The 20,031-nt window shown below is 39.5% G+C and overlaps 1 protein-coding gene across 6 annotated transcripts in view; it reads right to left on the minus strand.

Moving 5' to 3' along the window:
• GlcAT-P (Glucuronyltransferase P) overlaps positions 1-17,527 on the minus strand; it is a 55,803-nt gene extending 38,276 nt beyond the window's left edge. For 2 of the 6 annotated variants that reach the window (XR_015537121.1, XM_087356116.1), the window contains exon 1: positions 230-332. Coding sequence is in view for 1 of the 6 variants with exons in the window: in XM_087356116.1 (XP_087212242.1) it covers positions 230-313 (84 nt within the window). In the remaining 5 variants the exon portion in view is untranslated. Of the gene's footprint in view, positions 1-229; positions 333-10,611; positions 10,859-17,298 lie in introns of those variants that run through there. The other 4 variants (XR_015537122.1, XR_015537123.1, XM_087356119.1 and 1 more) reach the window with 4 other exon arrangements.
• Between the last annotated feature and the right edge of the window lie 2,504 nt (positions 17,528-20,031).

A 20,031-nucleotide genomic window follows, 5' to 3' on the forward strand; every position in this document is an offset into this window, starting at 1 on the left:
TCCAACTGCCAGACGATTTGAATAACAAATATGGCAGATAAAACAGACATCGATTTGCGTTTCCATGTACAGTTCCCTTCATCCGTTCTGACTACGTCTCGGTACTTGCTTTTCAGAAGAGGGCATCAACCAGCGCGGTTTTTGATGGCTGTAATAAATCTACGAATTCGATAAAGCAGGAAACTCCTTGTCAAGCTAAATAATTAACAGCTGTTCAAAGAAGACGTACCTGCTTAGTCATGTAATTTTCACATGGAGTCAGTGACATCTTAACAAAATGTTCCCATCTGATACATTTCTTGAAACCTAACATTTCTGGGATACAGTTCTTTCTGTAAACAAACAAAGAGTTGAGACACTTCTTTAATCGCATAATTTACGTAGTGTTGAATTGTAGAGTAATAGTGTTAATGGTGAAATGGGAACGTTGTGGTAACAATCGTGGCCTATTTTAAGCATCTGTCTGAAGGGCGTGAGGGTCTCTACGAAAACTTAACTATATTTAGTTTCGGGCCAAGATCTGAACCGGGGAATAACCAAATACGAAGGAGTAAAAACCATTTAATTGTGAAGCTCAGTGGTAGCCAATATGCGTGAATTGGGCAATTCGCGTTTGACATGGTGATATTCACTTATCACATTAAAAGTAGAAAATAGGAAAATTCATATTTAAAATATTATAAAGATTATACCGGCATTTGCTTGAATGGGGGCTGAAGAAAATCACGATGAAGAAGTCCGGTTGTAAATGTTTGCTTCATGTTACTATTCTTTTGACCTTCGTCCATCGTCTGAATTATAGAATTATAAAACTACGACCTGGGGGGGGGGGGGGGTTCCAACTGATAGGTTTCTGTCCTCTTCTCCCCCCTCCCATTTCCATCTGAAGACGAAGGCAGAATCAAGCTTCCGAAACGTTGCAGTTTTATAATATTGTACTTTAAGATGATGGACAAAGGCCAAAGAACAATTTTACGGATTATAATGCACTATCGTCAAAGTTCGACTGGTAAATATTCTCCGTCAGCAAACGCCTTTAGGGGAAAAAATGCAGAGGTACGGCAGCACGCAGACGATCTGCCTCGGTAGGCCTGGATCAATACCGTCATCCTGTTCCTGTTACCAGCACGATCAATCAACTGACTGTGTCGCCCTGTTGCCCGCAGCTCGTATTCAACGAAACCACGAATTTAATTCTAGTTATCATTCCCTGCATGCAAATCCACAAAACGTCATGGTACGTGCTTAGCTATTCTACGTTATATTTCTAAGATCCGGCCTCGATTCTAGGCTGGCAGACCTTCTATCCTGACTAACACAAATGCTGGGGTTAACACTCTCAAATACGTCACGATCCATCCTTCAAAAATTACTATATTTTCATTCCCATCACACAGGACGCTTCAAAACTCTGTTAAAAAAATTAAGTCCGAAATCTAGGCTAGAGCAGTAAACAACTAAAAATACTGATCTTTAAATGTTAAAAAATAAAACACCTCAATATTTTACACATCATATGGATTAGTCTTGAATTAAACGTGTTCGAAACTTTTAAGTGGTCGGCAAAAAGTGACGATGGGCTCATGCCAGCTATAGACTTTGATTACAACAGAGATAATCAAACTCACACAGTATGTACTGGTGTGTCATGGGTACGCAGTGTTTAATTTCCTCCGCCTGTCATCAGCAAACTAGTTTTCGAGCAAGGATTGTGGAAGCAATTATGAATATTGATCATGATCTTCTGGCTTTCGGTGCCATGTAGACTTACAGGCAGACGCCAACGTTTAGGAGAAAAATACCGCCTCTAACATCAGGGCTGACAATAGTTTTGCTTCTCCGAAATGTTGGAATCTACAACGAGTCTACAAGGCGAAGAACCCCAGCATAAAGCAGAGAAATTAAATCATCCTACGGCCTGAGAAATAAATCTGCTGCATATTGCGGAGAAAAGGTTGAACTAAGAGGACAGAAGCAGAGGGCGGCGAAATGAAACACGCAAGGTGACGTCATAACTATCACATGAACCACAGTTACTCTATCTGTAGTCCCAGAGCTCGAAACATCCTTTAAACACTGATAGTTTTATGTGCAATCCAACTTCCTCTACTTTCTGGAGACGGAAACGAAGTGGGGAAAAGCGCTGTGACTCCTCCAAGAGCAGAGCTGCCACGTCAGCATGACATCAGGAGGAGAGTTTTCCAGGAATTCGGACTGCCGAGTCGTATTAAGAGCAAGGCGGTAGCTACGAGTAGAGTGGCGATGTAGCAGTAGTGTTGATGGAAGAAAGCGGGAGGCTGAGTAGTGAGGACTATTCAGTTTTCATGTTATGCGGCGTAACAGGTTAATTTAGCGCAAGCTATAACACTAAGTCATGCAGCCGGAAATAAAAGTTAAATAACAACATAATAAAGCAATTAACAATGAGGATAAGACTTAGCGTCAACTGAGACTGAATATCATAACTGTTGATAAGGAAGAGATCATATGTTGGCAGCGGCTCTACACTGTGTTGAGAATTCTTTATAAACTACTGAAATGACTAACGTTTTCGCAGATCTAAAATTATAATGGCGCAAGAAAGCAATCAACTAATCATGGGGCCCGAAGATTTAATACCGTGAAAACCAAATACACGAACCTTAATCAGTTAATGCACATCCAGTCCTCATAGAAATAAAAAATAAACTTTGCTGCCTTTTATGTGACTTGAAGGCTCATTGCTGTGATCACCCAGCCGTACGGATCTAGCACACATCCTCGTATCAAACTTCTTTAAGACATATTTTAATATTATCCTCCAGTTTATACCTAGGTCTCACACTTAGCCATTTCTCTTCAGGCTTTCTACTTGAATGTTTGTATGGACTTCTCGCCTCTACCACGCAAACTGCATGCATTGCTTATCCTTATTAAATCTGAACACCTTAAACAAACTTGGTGATAAATATAAATTAGAAAGTTCATCAGTCTCTCCAGTCTCCCATTACATCTTCCCTCTTAGGTCTAAATATTCTCCTCAGTATCCTGCTCTCCTTCACCTTCAATCCATGTCCTTCCTCTACTGTAATAAACCAAGTTCCTCACATACAGAAATGTTTTTCATGAATTTCATATAAATATCACAGGAATACTTTCACCCCCTTCTGGGTCTTTGAAGCGATTGCATCCCACATCAGAACTACACAACCAATCTATCGTAACCCCTTCTAAGTTTATACAAACAGCAAGTTTAGTCAAAACTTTTTTTGTCTTTCTCTATGCCTTTGTCTTATTTTCCTTTCCTTCCGTGTCTTTCTTTACAAAACTTACGACATTTTCTAAAGCCAACCTGCAGAGGAGCCACCATCGCTGGTCCCCCCCCCCCCACCTGAACCAAGTTTCGCGAGCTAAAGAGGAGTAATAATTTATCTACGCATGGCAATTACATAAGTTGTCCGTAAGGCCCATTATTATTCAGGGGCATGTAGCAGCAATTTCTCATTAGGCAGACAATGCCCGGGTCTTCAGCGGAATGTTTCCACGGGAATACAAGTCAAAGTTATTACGCGTGCTAATTAAAGCGGAAACACAGACCATACATTTTACTCTTTTGGGCATAGCACCGCGTCAAAGTGACAAAGTTATCGATGTTTCGGAGGAATTTTTAACCTCCTACTTCAGGGTTTAAGCAATGGTAACGTTGGGAAATCTTCCCACTTCGATACGATGAGAGATCCGGAAGGCTACAATGATTGTGGACTGAGCTGATACACTCAAGTCGCATGTCCTTATGTTCATTTTGCCACTGCACTGGGTAAATATATAATCACAAAAGAGCATATGAGTGACTAATTATCCAGCCATTCGTATATTCTGTTGTGATTATGTAAGGTTAGGTTAGGTTAGGTTAGGTTAGGTTAGGTTCAAAGCATTTTGTGCCAGGCCTATGTGGTGATGTACTGAAGCATAATTAAAACAGTTTAGAAAGTTGAGTATATGAAAAACTTCAGGCCAAGCTCAACCTCAAACAACAATATATAATAACACGACGCTCCAATATAATCAAATGGCTTATGACTTGTTCAAAGTAGCTGCCTTCTGACACGTTGCGCCGTATAGTCTGGTTTTCCTGGTAATGTTCTTTCTCTAGAGGAGATCACTGCCTCTATCACCACCTTGATGATGGAAGCAGGCAGGCCTCTCAGAAACATGTTTCCACCAGAATACATAGTGCAAATTGCTATAAGGCAGCCATATTCATATTCGTCACTGTGCGAACCTCACAGACGTCTTGTTTCCGAAATAATTCATTCAGATGTATACATAAAGTTACATTTTTAGAGCTGACATCCGTGATCACCTTTGCACCATTTTCCTTTTAGCATTGTCTCTATACGTTGAAATGGTCACCACAATAATGCCGTTCAGTTCAAACTCTCCGTAGATTTTGGTATGTGATTCACCACTGACCAGAAATTTAATAATTCAGTGTTTAATCTTCAAATTCACGCCAGGAAACATACTCGTAGCTTCCGAATGTGAACACCGACCCTCTCGTCTTCGAAGACAAGTTGTAAATGGAAAGAGAATAGTAATTTCTTTAATTATATAACTATTTCATTTCAGCTGCATGGTTTACATAGCGACGAATAGCAGAACGATTCTGGATGATGAATTGTAAGGGACGTGGCAGGAAGAGGTTGTGGCTTTCTTTCGGTGGGCTTACCAACAGAACATTTGGCTTGAGAGACTGAAAAAGAACACGACAAGCTTTAGCCAAGACAGTTGGCCCCCGGGCCTGAATTTAAGTCTTTAGGTCGATAATCGCTATATCAATGGCATTATATGACATTCTAAATGCAGTTAAACATAAATACAACTTTATGAAGCTGGTTGGCCTGCAACAGCATGGTTTAAGGAAAACTCGGATAAATAGTTCGATTTTCATTAGTGACGCAGAGAGCGAATGCATTATATCTCTATCTCTAAATTATCAAATAAGGAAAAAAACATGGACTGTCTCCTTAAAAACAGGATGTCTCGTCATCTTTTGTTTTGAGGGCAAGCTCCTAACGCCTCATTAAAAATACATCCTCAGACCAGGAAACGGAAGACAAGCCTACAAAATTAACTCACTTCCGGCAGAGTTTAGATTGCTGCGTAAACTACACACGATTCTTAGCGCCACTAAACAACATGAAGAGACGAAGTTCTCACGTTTAAATCCGAAATGACCTGTTAACATTCTACATGTATGTGCAAAAACACTATCAACTTTCCCAACTTTTCTGCCACTTGTATGACATCTGTAAAGCGAACATCATACGTGGCCTCAAAATACTACCCGCATAGCACATCAGTTACTGTTTTTAGATATTCTGTTAACCGAAATATAGTAGGCTCTGAGATAACTGGATATTTTTAAGGTGACAAATGAATAAGCATGCGGGTTCAAACACCTGTTCACTCCGCCATCATAAAATGCCTCAGACAACAAAAACCTTTTCTCTTTAAATCAATGTCAGAATAGTACGACAATGTGAGAAACAGATATTTCCAATTAGGACTTAATAGATTTGTCGCCCATTCAAAAATTACATACAAAACTATACTTTTATATGGGTTTCAGAGGTAAGTTAACAAAATTAAAATGACTGTCTTGTTTCTTGAAGCAGAGCTACGAACAATTACATCGCTTAACATTTCAAGGAAGAAATTCCAGGGCAAGAACATACATGGGTTATGAATAATGTCCAGGGTTCATTGATTTGACTATGAGACTTCGAGGGCGCGAGAGGAAATAGGAAATGTATGTTTAAGTCTTGTAACCCACCCACCCCGTTAAACGTAAAAGAGCATAAAAGGAAATAATTCCGAAAACAATAATACAAACAGATACGCAAAACCATTTTCTAATGCAAAATGTAGACGTGCCAGTTGCACAGCGCACTGAAGTTAATTTGTCTCGGCACCTGTCAGTGGAAGAACTTCCATGCCTAGGGTACACGTCACACACAAAAGCCCAGAGTGTCATCTTTACCATCACAAGGAGGCTGTGCTGTCTCCCTCACCACGTCCCTGGACGTCTCGCAGTCTCACCGTGTCTCAGGGCCTGTCTGTCTGTCTCACTGTGCCTTGCGTGTGGTTTGTTAGCTGAGAACTATTGATCAGGACCGGGTAAAAACTTTCACTTTCTTCACACTCGGTTCTGCATGAGTCAGAATATTTTACTTGAAGTGACTAGCTACGCGCTGGTCGACCGTGGTCCGATTATCGATAATGACGGGTTAATTTTTACCTGTATCACGTCCACCCACACTCCTGTCTAGTGGGTAACAAGGGCTATTGCTCTTGGGGTAAGAATACCAGAGTATGAAGCTAACAACAGACCTTATATCGTGTCGAAGGAAACAGTAACAAATGATTCACTTCAAAATCGCTTACACGCCTTAATGACATGAGGCTTAGTCACAGTGGCTACTCGACTTTCATTCAGCTTTTTTAGTGGTCATTCGGCAGTTTACAATACTTCATATCTACTCGTAGCTTCGAGCTCTCAAAGTTGTATCTATGTATTTTCGGAAACCCGCCACGTTAACGTTTTACTACAGATATAATCCACATCGTATTCACTTTCAACGTAGGCGGTTCAAATTTTACCCTGAACTTAGATCATGGCACACCAAATTATATTAAAGATACGGGCAAGCAACATGGCGTGTGGGTGAAGTCAAAATTCTAGGAACGTTATAGGTGCACAACCAGTGATTCAAAAGGCATCCAAATCTAAAAAGTGAACCTGAATAAAAATAGAAACAAACGAAATATCAAAGCACAAACTCAGTTTAACTCAGTTTGTGGAGTCGACTGCATGACTGCGCCGCTATCCAGAACTGAGACCTGAGATAATGTTTTCAGCATGGCGTTTCGTTAATGTCACTCATGCCCAGCAGTTGATGTAGTTAGAATTCCAAATGTGTGTGGTCAATATACCTACCCGTGCTTATGAAAATTCGTAGAATTGAGATTTCATGTTCTCACGGCGGTATGAAAATATTTTATTTATTTATTTATGTTTTATTTAACGACTGTATAGCGTCGAATAATAGCATGAATAATAAACTGGGAAGAACTTGAAGCGGTCGTGGCCTGGCCTAATTTAGGGTACAATCCCGACATATGGCTGCAGGGACTGTAAAAAAAACTACAAAAAAATTCTGTCACGACAGCCTGTCTCTGGGAACACATGACTCGTATTAGCGCTGTTAACACATCGGGTTCAGTGTGCTTATTAGACCGCTGTTGCATTTATGTTCGTTTCCTTCTATTATCTTCTATAATTATTAACATCCTTAAGTTATCAGTAATTATCAAGCTCCACTTATTTATACTTATACTTGTTTCCATATTAAAGCATATAACGTAACTGAACCACTCCCAAGTTTAAGTTGCCGATTTTAAAGATGACTTTCTATTTATCTAAGTCGTTTAGTTCTGCCCACCTTTGCTACCCTTGCTTTGACAGACTCTGTTGCCGGAATATGGGACGTTTTAATAGAAACAACGCACCGAAATTAGTAGGTGAAATACATTTTGTTCTTGTATTACCATTCAAAGGGCTGTATACAGCTACAGAGCTGCAACACCCCCTATAATTTTTCAAAAATATAAAAAAAATATTTTTTTGTGTTTATATAATTTGTAACACTTCATTTTAATATATTACTATTTTAATATTGCTCCTTGCGTTGTCATTATCCCACTAATAGGCTGAACTGTGGTGGGCGAGGAGTCCGAAGCAGAACGGGGCTATCATCCAGCTGCAAGGATTGTACTGTTTTGCGATGGGTTAGATTGTACTGGAGAATTTCTAGCGTGATCATCGGGTGGTCGTGGGGATGTCTTGGAGAAGTCCTTGATAAGTCCTGGAGAAATTCTGGATAAGTCGTAGAGTAGTGTCGGAGAAGTCCTGGATAGGTTATGCGGAATTTCTTTGGTCATGGAGAAGTGCTGGAGAAATCCTGGAAGGTTATGTGGAAGTCCTTAAGCGGCAGTGGGTTTGTTCCTATGCGGGTCGGTAATTTGGATTAGTTTATGTTTGATTGGGATACGTTGTATTGGCTTAGGTTGGGTTAGGTTAGGTTAGATTTAGATAGGAGAGCTAAAGTATTGTTAGGTTGTTTAGGTGAGGTTAGATAAGGTTGCTTTTATTGCGATGGGTTAGATTGTCATGGAGCATTTTAAGCGTGTTCATCGGGTGGTCGTCGGGATGTCCTGGAGGAGTGCTGGAGAATTCCTGGAAAAGTTCTGGAGAAATTCTGGATAAGTAATAGAGTGGTTTAGGACAAGTCCTGGATAGTTTATGCGGAATTTCATTGGTCAAGGAGAAGTGCTGGAGAAGTCCTGAAAGGTTGTGTGGAAGTCCTTAAGCGGCGGTAGGTGTGTTCCTACGCGGGTCGGTTATTTTGGATCAGTTTATGTTTGATTGGGATAAGATACATTATATTAGGTTGCGATGTATTGGCTTAGGTTGGTTTAGGTTAGGTTAGGTTAGGTTAGGTAAGGCATGGTTAGGTTGTTTAGGTTAGATTAGATAAGGTTGTTTTGGTTTACGGTGGGTTAGATTGTCCTGGAGCCTGTATAGTAGGTAATGTTAAATACTCTGGCAAAAAATGTCCATCACCAGTGAACTTACATGTACAATTTTATTGGGCAGTCAGGCATATCGCGTATGAGTGATGCAGCAACCAGCTACTAGTGTGTTAATATTAAGAGTGGTAGAATCATGTCAAAACGTATTTTCCGACGAAACTCGTTGCGAAGTCAATAATGGTACGCATTTGTAGATGTCGTTCATCTGGACTGTGAAGCAGCGGTGAGAACTCATATGTACAATAAGCAAAATTAAGCAGGTCCCTGTGACGTACGCTGCCTGGTAAGTTACTACTGTAGCACTACTATTAGACCGAAAAACGTCGTGCTTGTCATCGTCACTAACAATACTTTAAAACACCGAAGTTATAAAACACTGAGTAACATTAAATAACGATACTATGGACAGCGAGTACCGGAAAGAAACAAAAGACGTGTGAGAAATATCTACGTACTAGTAAATACCAATGTCCTTCACCCAGGAATTATAGGGTTACACCAGCCCATATCACATGCCTACCAGTCTGTCTACGTCACAGGGACTTTCACTCTCGCGTACAGAGCTAAAGATGTACGAAGCTTGGTCTAAAAGCAAATTAATAGAAAATTCGGTATAATCCTATGTCCATGGAAAATAATACTGTAGGGGGAAAAAAATATAAACACAGCTAACAAATTCTTCGAAAATGTGGCGAAGTTCACATTTTTGGAAACGACCATAATTCAAAATTGCATTCACGAAAAAAACGTAGATATTATAATATACGAAACTATTAAAGTCTCTTGTATTAAAACAACAAAGACTGGTGTTTGAAAACTTGGTGCTGATAGGAATACGAAGACAACAAAGGGGTCGAATGACACGAAGCTACAGAAATTTGAATAAAGAGCTTTATAGCCTGTACTCTTCACCAAACATTAGGGGGCGCATGGGTAAGATAGATGCATATAAAATTTTGGGTGGAAAACCTGAAGGAAATATAACGCTTGGAAAATATAAAAGTAGGTGGCAGGATATTAAAATGTGTCTGAAGACATGTCGGGAGAGTGTGGATTGGATTTACCTAGCACCGGATAGGGTCCGGTGAAAGACTTGCAAATGCGGTAACAACCCTTTGTGTTCCATAAAATATGATTAACTCCTGACTAGCCGAGCAACTATTATCTTAACAACAAGGATTCTGCTCCTACGAGTTCGTGTTGAACAGAGAATTTTGGTGGTAAACTTCCTCGAAGGCGGCCACTTGGTTTACAGAGGGCATCGGAGAATAATATTAAAGTGGATATTGGTAAAATTGGTTTTGGAGGTTGCAAACCATAATAACAAACTTCCTCAAGATCAAATAAACGATTGTGATATCAGGTGTTCGGTTTCTATTTCAGCATGAACTTCTCACAAACGCTTTAAGTCCTAGTGAATACCTGCTCAATAATAGAAGGAAAACATTATACTAATATCAGTTGAAACGAGTAGCAAAAATTTTGAAATATTTTAATTTACTGACAACCTTCAAAATTATACATATCAAAGTGGGGTTTTCTTAAACGAGTGTCGTAATGTTGACACAAATAATTTCAGTGCTAATTTCCGAGTTGTAATATCGTGGACATTTTTCTCTCTCTTCCTGTGTGTCCACACGACATCACACCCAGAAAATCGAAATCTTCACCGCAGATTGTATATAAAATGTCACTTATGCCGTATTATTGTATTGAATTACCAGTTCTCCAATCACAGTTCTTAGTTTATTTAACACGTTTAAGCTATAAATGTAAAATAGTTGTGGATTATGAAGTGTGAAAGATATACAAATAAGCGTCAAAAGCATATTTAAAGTAACATTCAGACATTTGCATGGAAGGGCTGAGGAATACCAAGATAAATATCGTCACGGTAGAGAACCTCGGGATCAGTCGAACCAGAGAACTCAGCATTGAATTTCTGTGGCACTAGAACCTAAACACACAAATGCTTACCTGCTGGGATAAAGAAAAACCTGGGTGACTTTCCTCGTTGTTCCCTTGCTAGAAAATGCGACAGTGGATATGAATATATAATACGCACACCACAAAGCCATATAATAAATGATGCTGATATCAGCGACGTCAGCTGTAGCAAAGACTGCACGAATAAGTCAGCGAGCTTTCCAGACTTCGGGTGTGTGTTTATGCTACTGATACGAATCAGGCAGTGAGCTCTGGCGTGGAAGCAGTCTGCAGAGGCAAACACTACAGAAAGAAATAAGGCCTCGCTAAACGAAGGCCTGCTTTCTGTCATGTGGCATTGCCATGTTTTTCAGTCCCTCTAAGAATCACGTGACGTGATAGTAGGAGGTCAACCACGCATGAAAAAAATTCTACTGCCTAACTCCATGGTACTGGATTTTCTTGAGAAACTTAGATGGTTCCTCTGGTGATAAAGAAATATCCTGACCCAGAACTGATATCTGTTCTGAGCCACTTCAATCCCTCACATCTTAGTTATCAGAGATCCACTTCAACATTGTCCCAACAACGAATTAATCTATCTAGTGATTTCCAGACTAAAAGATTTAAAGCATTTCCTTCTACACGTCCCGTTCACTTGTCCGTCACTGATTTACAGTTTAGTAATTTTAAGTTAAGAGTACAGATTATAAATCTCCTCACTACGTAATTTTCTACATCCTCTTTCTTGTTACTTCCTATTTCATGCATCCAAGAACTCTTCGCAGAGCTCTTTTCACCATCAAACTGTGTTACGTCCTTGTGAGTGGCATTTTCATTACAGAATATTAAACTAATGTGTCACTCAACACTTAGAAGCGAAAACTTAATTTGCGTTTTTAAAACGGGAAGTCTCTATCCGAATAAAGATCTATTATCTCTTGGCATGGCCTATATTCTTGAAAACAATAGCCAGCATCACTTCTTGAAAATAAATGGGATACCTCAGTCAGCAAAGTTATCAGCTACAGAGTTTGATTCCCGACAGAGGTAGGCCGCGAAACCATCTTCCTATATCATGAGCAGATGATTTTCTCCCGTGGGTAAAATGCCTCTATCTGGTGTCGAATGCATCGAGCTTTATTTACACCATCACCACATAACGTGGTGCTAAGACCAAGAAAATAACCATGCTATTTTATGCTAACAGAAATATCTCTTCAAAATACTCTTTTTTGGAATTCAACTGTCAAGATCTACTTTAATTGCCGATTTAAATATACTCTTTTTATTATTAGTGGAGATTCTCAAGTAAGGAATTCATGCTATCAAAATACGAAAAGTTTATAATAAGAATAACAAGTCGATCTGATTGAAACAAAGATATTCTTTGATGTGCAAACGGGGACTGGTGCGTGCTTTGTCATTGTCGACATTATTTTAAAGCACTGAGGTTAATTCGTATCTATTATATTAACCCATTTTTATTGCTAGTAGAAATATAAAATAAACATGCATTTAATATTTTCGATGCAACGTTCTATCAGCCTTTTTAAAGTCCAGCGGAAACTATATGTACCACCTGCTTCAACAATTATCAATTAGCTCCATATTTGGATCTTTGGATTTCGTATGAACGGTGCAACATCGATTGTGTCCTTAAACAACAAATTGATCTCCACAATGGTGAAATGTTCGTGTCCTACGAGGTACGGACTGGGTTCTTAAATCGGCCTATTATTTAGACAAGTTCGCCTTCAAAGGATTAATGAAACCCTATTCTCCTGATATATTTTCATGGTAAATTATAATTCGTACGAGTATTACTCCAAAATCTCCACTTGTTAATTTCAAGAACAGAGTGACGTCAGGACACTTCCCATCACTGATCTCAAAAAGCAAATATGACAGACTAGAAAATGTATCTACGCGAGGCACTTCGACTGCAGCAGAAAACGATGTTTCCATCCTTGTGCGGTTTACTGGCAATACTTTGAAACAATGAAAGTTATAAGATAGTCAGTAACAATAAAATAAAGAAACAACGATACTTCGGGTAGCGGAAAGCGACAACGACCAACGGTCTCCACTCAGGAATTAGCGGGTTACACATGCGCACATCTCTTCTTTACAAGGATCTACGTTACAGGGACTTGTTAACTCTCACGTACAGTAGCTAGGGCAAGTCCGCGTGAGAGAATTAAGATGGTCGATCCTCAATTTTGAGAGAAGTTTGAGAAAGGCCGAAGGGCAAAGTGTGACAATTGAATGGGTTCAAACTGAAAAGCTTGTTATATAATTTTCTGGTTCTATTACTGTATATTTCTTTCGTACACATACATACCTTATCACCTCAAACATATAACCTAAGATAAAGTCTTTATACTCGTACACACGCCCAGCAATAAAATGTCACTAGACAATAACTACAAGAAATAACAAAAGAACAAAGAAATATGTATTTTTATATTCGGTCCCGACTCGTTCCAAATCATGCACACGATCGAATTCACTTACTTACGTTGGGGGGAGGGTGAATTGTGCTTAGCCCGAAGGGTGGTGTGGTGACGTCATTCGAAGCCAGCTTAAAAAAAAGGGGGGGCTCTCTTTTGTTGGGTGCAGAAGCGACAGGCGTGAAAAACACTTCACCACAGCTCACCAAGCGGACGTGGTTCAATTCTGGAATAATTTAATTGCCAAGAAAAAATAAAATATCTTAATCGATTATACTTCGACAAAGTTCTATTTCCGGCATGCAAAAGGTATTTTCTGTTTGCCATTTCGTCACCATCTTCCTAAAATTTCTGATGAGCCCTTTATACAGAGTACACCAAAACCTACTTGACAATCACAATCAAATATTGTGAAGAAGAAAAACAAACAGAAAGCCGTAAAGACTTCAACCATTTCTAGATACGCTCCTTCGCCATGAAGAAGTGTTTCCCCGTACAATATTCAAGGTTTCACGTCACTGCGGCTTTTTGCATTATCAAAGTGATTACGTTATCAAGTAGGTTTTGACCCACATTGTACTGAATTGTTAAAATTTTCTGACCTCCATCATATCGTAATCACACAATAACAAACAAGCAGAACATTCCTGAAGTTTACCCCTAGATAATATCTTACGCGTAACACACACTTCTTTCCTACCCACCCGAGACCCCTTCGCTGTTAGGGTCACGTAACACAAATGGTACTTCACCCCAACCATTTGTGCGTCCCACATGTGACCTTCCTCTAGACTGCGGACGTTCGACGTCCACTCACCGTAGCCCATCCACACGAGGTTCAAAGGGCATCCCTTCCGCTCCACACTTAACATACCACCCAACCCACCATCACCGACAGTAACTTGAAACAGGCTATGCTACTTATCCACTCCTATTTAATGCACCTATTAACAACCGAAGTTTCTCATCCACTGGAACCCATCGCGATCTGACCCATCCTATCATAACCTAACTCAACCCTGCTGAAACTCACTAGTCACCTAACATACAAGCAGGCCCTGCCTCAAAAATCAAAATTTAAATTTAACCAAACCTAACCCGACCTATCCAATATTACAAATATGTACGCAGTTAGCACGGACTACATGCGACCCGCGGGCCTTCTGTTGATAACCCGTCGTTTATGGTACTATTGTACTGTCTCATTACTGCAGAATTTCATTGGCGTCACTTCAGAACATGTTTCGACAGTCACGCGATCATCGCTATGTATCATTGGCAAATGTCATCACAATTACCTTCAGTTCTATAAATAAGTAAAACGATATTCAATTTGTAACAATCAGTTGCATAATTCTACAGAGCGGAATAGTTCTTGAGAAACTGATAGTCGCTCAGTTACTCTATCCATATAATAAGCAAGTGTTGGTAAAGTGGCCGGTGTTCATCCGCAGTTACGGGACTTTGGGCCTTATGGGATATTTATGAACGTGTTATAATCGCCACTATGACAAGACCGGCTCCTAACCAATGGATACTGGGGTCTGTTTCGTGGGTATGTAAAATAGCAGCAGCTGCGACTGGCCACATAAACCCTTTTATTGCCGAGATTAAGAATTCAGACACCTCACCTCACCTCACCTCCCGCAAACGGTTTCACAGAACTGAACGCAAGAAAAACACCCCCTTAAGACTAAACTCATCCATTCAACAAACACATCACCATTACAAACATCAACAGTTACCACTGAGCTTTAAATGAGACTTTCAAGAAACTGCAATTCAGTGCGGGGTGGGCAGAGATTATTCCGAACATTTAACACGGGGCCCATGTCACATAAAACTCGCTCTTACCAGATTTCCGAATCAAATTTTCAGCCGAGGTCCATAAAATAATAACTAATTAGGACAAAACTACATCCACCGCAAATTAATTTCCAGTACAAAACATACGCTGAAATAAAAAGACGATACCAAGACAATTATACCTAATTCATTTGCACAGTCATCGTCGAGGTCAGGGCAGTCACAATTCGCATCCCAGCCTAATTATCTTGTTACTCTAGATGGTTAAGCAATGCCTATAGAATGTCCTTGAGTCATACACTTACATAATACTTATTAGATCTGTAAACATACAATTACAGCATCAATCAGCACTGCACTGAAATAATTCTTGCTGGCACATGACTAAGGACGAAGCAAGAGAAAGTGAGCTAAGGAGTTACGAAAATGACATTAACATGGAGTAGTTTCAAAATGTTACAGCTTACACGTGAAGACCTGCTGAACGCGGCCACCATTCAAACCAGTATTACACCGACTGTCATTTGGAAATATGAGTAACTGAGGCTTGCAATTTTACCTGGAGGTACGGACGTGTGGAACAACAAATTAACACCTATTCTATTTTATCACTGTCATTGTCAGTGTCTATGACTTCACGTTGTAGACGTGCATTTACTATCCAAGTGTCTAGATGGTATTGTGAGTACGTTAATAAATTAAAACATGTTGGTTTTTCTCCGTTAATGACTTCAGATTCTCGGCGGTGAAAATGTGGTCTTCTTGCTTGAGAATACCGTGTTTTCGTGTTCATTTTAAACAAATACGAGGATAGCACCTTGACACAGAGCAACGGCTTACTTCCTCCGTAGCATTAACAAAGTTCATTAATCACAGTTAACACCACGTCTTTATAAGCGTAGCAGCAAAATTATAAGCGATAATCTCGTAACTCATTAGGCATGAAAATTCATTTTCTGACCCAGAACGTACGATGTGGGAAAGGGAGGAGCCACTGTTACTTTCCCCCCCTGCTCAATTATGCACTCTTTAGTTCGCCTACCCCCAAAACAAAAATTTTAATTTCTAATAATACAGAAGTAACTTTTATATTATCTGAAGACACATCAATACGTCCATGTCATAATCATAACATAAAGATATTACAACGCTAGATAGCTTAATGAAGATGGTACCAAACTTCCTGTCAATAGCAGTACTAGAACGGGCAAGGATCAGTAATCTTTCCATAGTGCAGCTGCCAGCAGGATAATGAAGTCATGTCTTTTCAGCCCCTTTAGAAGGATCTAGCGATCAGGACGCAAAAAAAATGGAAGGGGAGGCATGCTACTTCCTGCCTAAACATATATTTTATTCGAATGCAGTATGAAGATAAATACAGGCCTATAACTCAAAATCCTTGCCATAGTATATTTCAAACCGGCAACTTGTAGGACCACAAATTTAGTATTCGTGAAACGAGACCCCCTATCCGAACGGTATTTTATAGCTGATAGTTTATTCTCAAGAAACCAAGATCCACTTCTTTACAGAAACGCTAAAAATATCTGTTCTTAAGTTCTTGGAACTCACTTCCCTCCCAGTATGATTTGGGGCTAAAAAAGACAAAGTAAGATTACCTCATTTATTACAATTTAACAAATTCGCCGTTGTTCAATCTAAGAAGTCCGAATAATCTATAACACTGCAGTTAAATCAACAAGTAATTCGCGTCATAAGAATATAATCGGAACTACCACAACAACAAAGGAAGGTTAACATTTCCTAGAACCCAGTATATATACTCCCCCAACAAAAACTGAAACACCAGACAAGCCTGGAAAACGTAGTAATCGCTCACAATTTTAATAAAAACGTGAAAAATGTACGATTACACCTTCGTGGATGTCACGGTATTCACGTATCAACAGAAAACTAAACAGCTTATGTAACCCTATCTTAATTGGCGTCGTTTCCGCTCTAATTATCCTCATAACTTACTTGGACGACTCGTTCTTCAAGTGCCTGAGCACTGCGTGTCCCAACTTTTCGTTGGTTTGATCTATAAACATTTTGGTAGGACTCCTTGGACGAGGGATCGGCCCATCGCAAGGCCTCTGCCTGTACACAGGACAGCACAACACAGAAAAACGCGGACAAACATCCGTGGCTTGAGTGGGACTCGAACGCACGGTCCCTGCGACCAAGCGGCACAAGACCCACGCCTCAGACCGTGCGGCCACTGCGGACCCCTTATCCTCATAAACCAATTATATATTTCATAATCATCTCCTTATCCGCAGCGAGATGTTCATTTTTATTTCGAAACGTTACCGCCAATTTATTTTTATAGTTTCTCTATATAAGCTTCTTAATTAGTTATTTTTCATAAAACACCAACAATTCTATATGCGTTTTAAGTTATTTCATTACGTAATGCACGCCTATGTCTGGTTTGAATATACAATAGCATAATATTATTAATCTCAAATTTACTTACAGAAACATCTTATTACTCTGTGTTCGTCAATCTTGCAAAAACGTCTGAAGTTACATTTCTCGTGCTGAACACTACACACAAACTGACTCACTGACACACGGCCTGGGAAGAAAATAGCCTCTCCTACGCCACAACTGCCTCATGGCAACACGGAACAACGCATAGATCGACTGCTAACACTACTCTGCCAACCGCGTTGGGAGCACACGACTCTGTCATAGCTCTGCACGATAATTTACTGCCCACTGCATCTGTCATGCGCAACTGGACAGGGAGTATATGGCGCTGCTGGAAACAGCGCCCCATATTATCCACCGTAGCCTCAGACGTTCAAGTTTGAGGTCCGAAAAGAGGTTAGGGGCGACATCCAAATCAACTACTACCCGTAGCCATGAAAACTCCTGCGTTACACCGGTTACGTCTGCATTCAACATCGTGTAAGATTCTGTACAGCCAATTTTTCTTCAGAAAACGTAACGTGGTGCTGCGTGTTATACTGTAGATCTGCCATAACCACAATCGGCATTTTGACGTACTGTTCCTTTAACACCCCTCCCCATGTAAATTCCGCAGTGTATGAAAGTTATTTACGACAGCTTCCTCAGCCATTCCGATCGGCAATGTGATACTTCGCCGCTAACCAACCGTTTCTGATTCTGAATTTAATAGAAACAAGGGTTCAAACAGTTACCGAATGTCACGGTAAAATAGTTAGCAAAGCCTGTGAATTAATCGCGAGGTCCCAGGTTCGAATCTCGGCTCTAAGACAGGTTATTGTTTCGTGGTCATCTTTAGTCACACCAAACAAATTGACAGGGCAGTACAAACGCACAGGCCAGTCACTTCCTTCCACATACCTGAATAATTTCACGCTACAAAATTCACACAGCAGATAAAAAGCTCTTTGCCTACATACAACTAACTCCACAATGGCCCAGAGCCACAGATATTATCTCACCGCATCGTAACAGAGTCCTCCGTGAGAAACCAAGAGCCCACCCAGCTTGCCAAGAAATTCCCCAAAAGAATTTTTATTCTATATGCCCCTATGACTTCTCCGATGCTCCATATTCGCTTAAGAATCACCTGGGGAATGGCCAATGTGCCATAGTTCCACAAAGACAAAAATAACAATATAACAAGATTGGAGGGGCGTACTCTTTGGCTTACACTTAAATTCCAGAGCCATTCTTCACGCCACATCATGGATGATCACATCAGTAGGGCAATCAAAGAAATAACAAATGCAACGAGAGGAGTGGGCTAAGGATCAGAGAAAGAGATATGTTCTGTCAGTCAAGGAGATGATTTACATACAGTATTAAAATATTTCGAGACGAGGAAGTAGAGTGAAAATCTTTTAGTACGAAATGGCATATTATTAATGCAGAGGTAGCCTACAAAGAATGGTAAACCATAATCAAGCTGTAAAATTAAGGAATACATGAGAATAGTAGCATAAAGCAAATATATAGTTATAAGAATCAGGCTGTGTAACAAAAGAATAATGCCAGTAGAGGTAGTTATACTGGACAGAGCCTTTTGTGCACACAACTGAACTCGGTGAATAAAATTATTTCGTTCAACTGCCAATTTTCCAAGGTGTACGCCGGTCCATGATTTCGATATGGGTTTCAAGATTTAGTATTTTTCTTACTCCATCATTAAATTAAATTATTCCAGTACTGTTTGCAAATTATATTTTTTGAAACAAATTGGAGTAAGAGATAAGAACAGAGTTTGTTCTTTAACATTTTCCATGTACAAAACTAAAAAGCTTCTTCTGAAGGAACATGAATACACAGGACTACATCTAAAAAAATGGAGGATTACCTATTTGGTTTAAATTCATGATGATGTGTATTCTACATACTGTAATATCAACACTGCAAACCAGAGTTAAACAAATTGAAAAGGTAAACTTCTAAACCAAAATAATTACCCATAAGACAAAGTAATGTAGTAATGTAAATCTGTATCTACCAGACTACAGGCACATCTCAGAAGGCAGCCATTGCTGTGAGAGCTTCAAATCTTACTCCAGCCACACTTTAAAAACTCAAATTTATTTCAGGTTCACCAATTCTCCATAGAGAAGAATCCTTTTTGACAAGCTAACTGTCACTCAGCTACTCAGGAAATTCTTAGCCTTCTTTGGATACAGAAGTTTCACTGACATTTTCACACAAGTCCGCTAGTGACTGCAGATCCACAAACACACAGTTCACTCCATAATAACAATAAAAAAAATATGGAAGCACAAGTTTGACACCCATAAAAAAAGCAACATTGTAATTTGTACATTTTATACTTTACCTTTTTCAACAGCAGCCGAAATGCTAACAAGCCTTCAATGAATTTGAACCAAACTACAAATTTCAAAATTGTCTTGATAACTTACAATGAAAGATGAGGACCTCTTCTATGTTTTAGTTACACCCAAATAAAATTTCAAAATTATACAAATATAATATATATTAAAAAATACTCTATTTGAGCAGGCTAGAAAATTTTAAACTCTATAAAAAAGAACATTCTGCTCCTGCTGGTTTGTGACTAAGTCACACAGTGAGTGTTTGTTTGACCCAAAGACATGAAACTACTCTGATAATCAGTGCTAACCATTGCGGAACACTAAATGTTCTAAGTATTTTTAACACAGAAAATTAACAAAGAAGTTATGCAAGCTATTTTGGTAATCACAACAGTCAGATGTCAGCAAACAAATGGAGG

The sequence above is a fragment of the Zootermopsis nevadensis genome, unplaced genomic scaffold, assembly GCF_977971745.1.
Source record: "Zootermopsis nevadensis isolate Lab colony 2312 unplaced genomic scaffold, Znev_1.0 Znev_ptg000025l, whole genome shotgun sequence".
Taxonomy (NCBI): Eukaryota; Metazoa; Arthropoda; class Insecta; order Blattodea; family Termopsidae; genus Zootermopsis; species Zootermopsis nevadensis.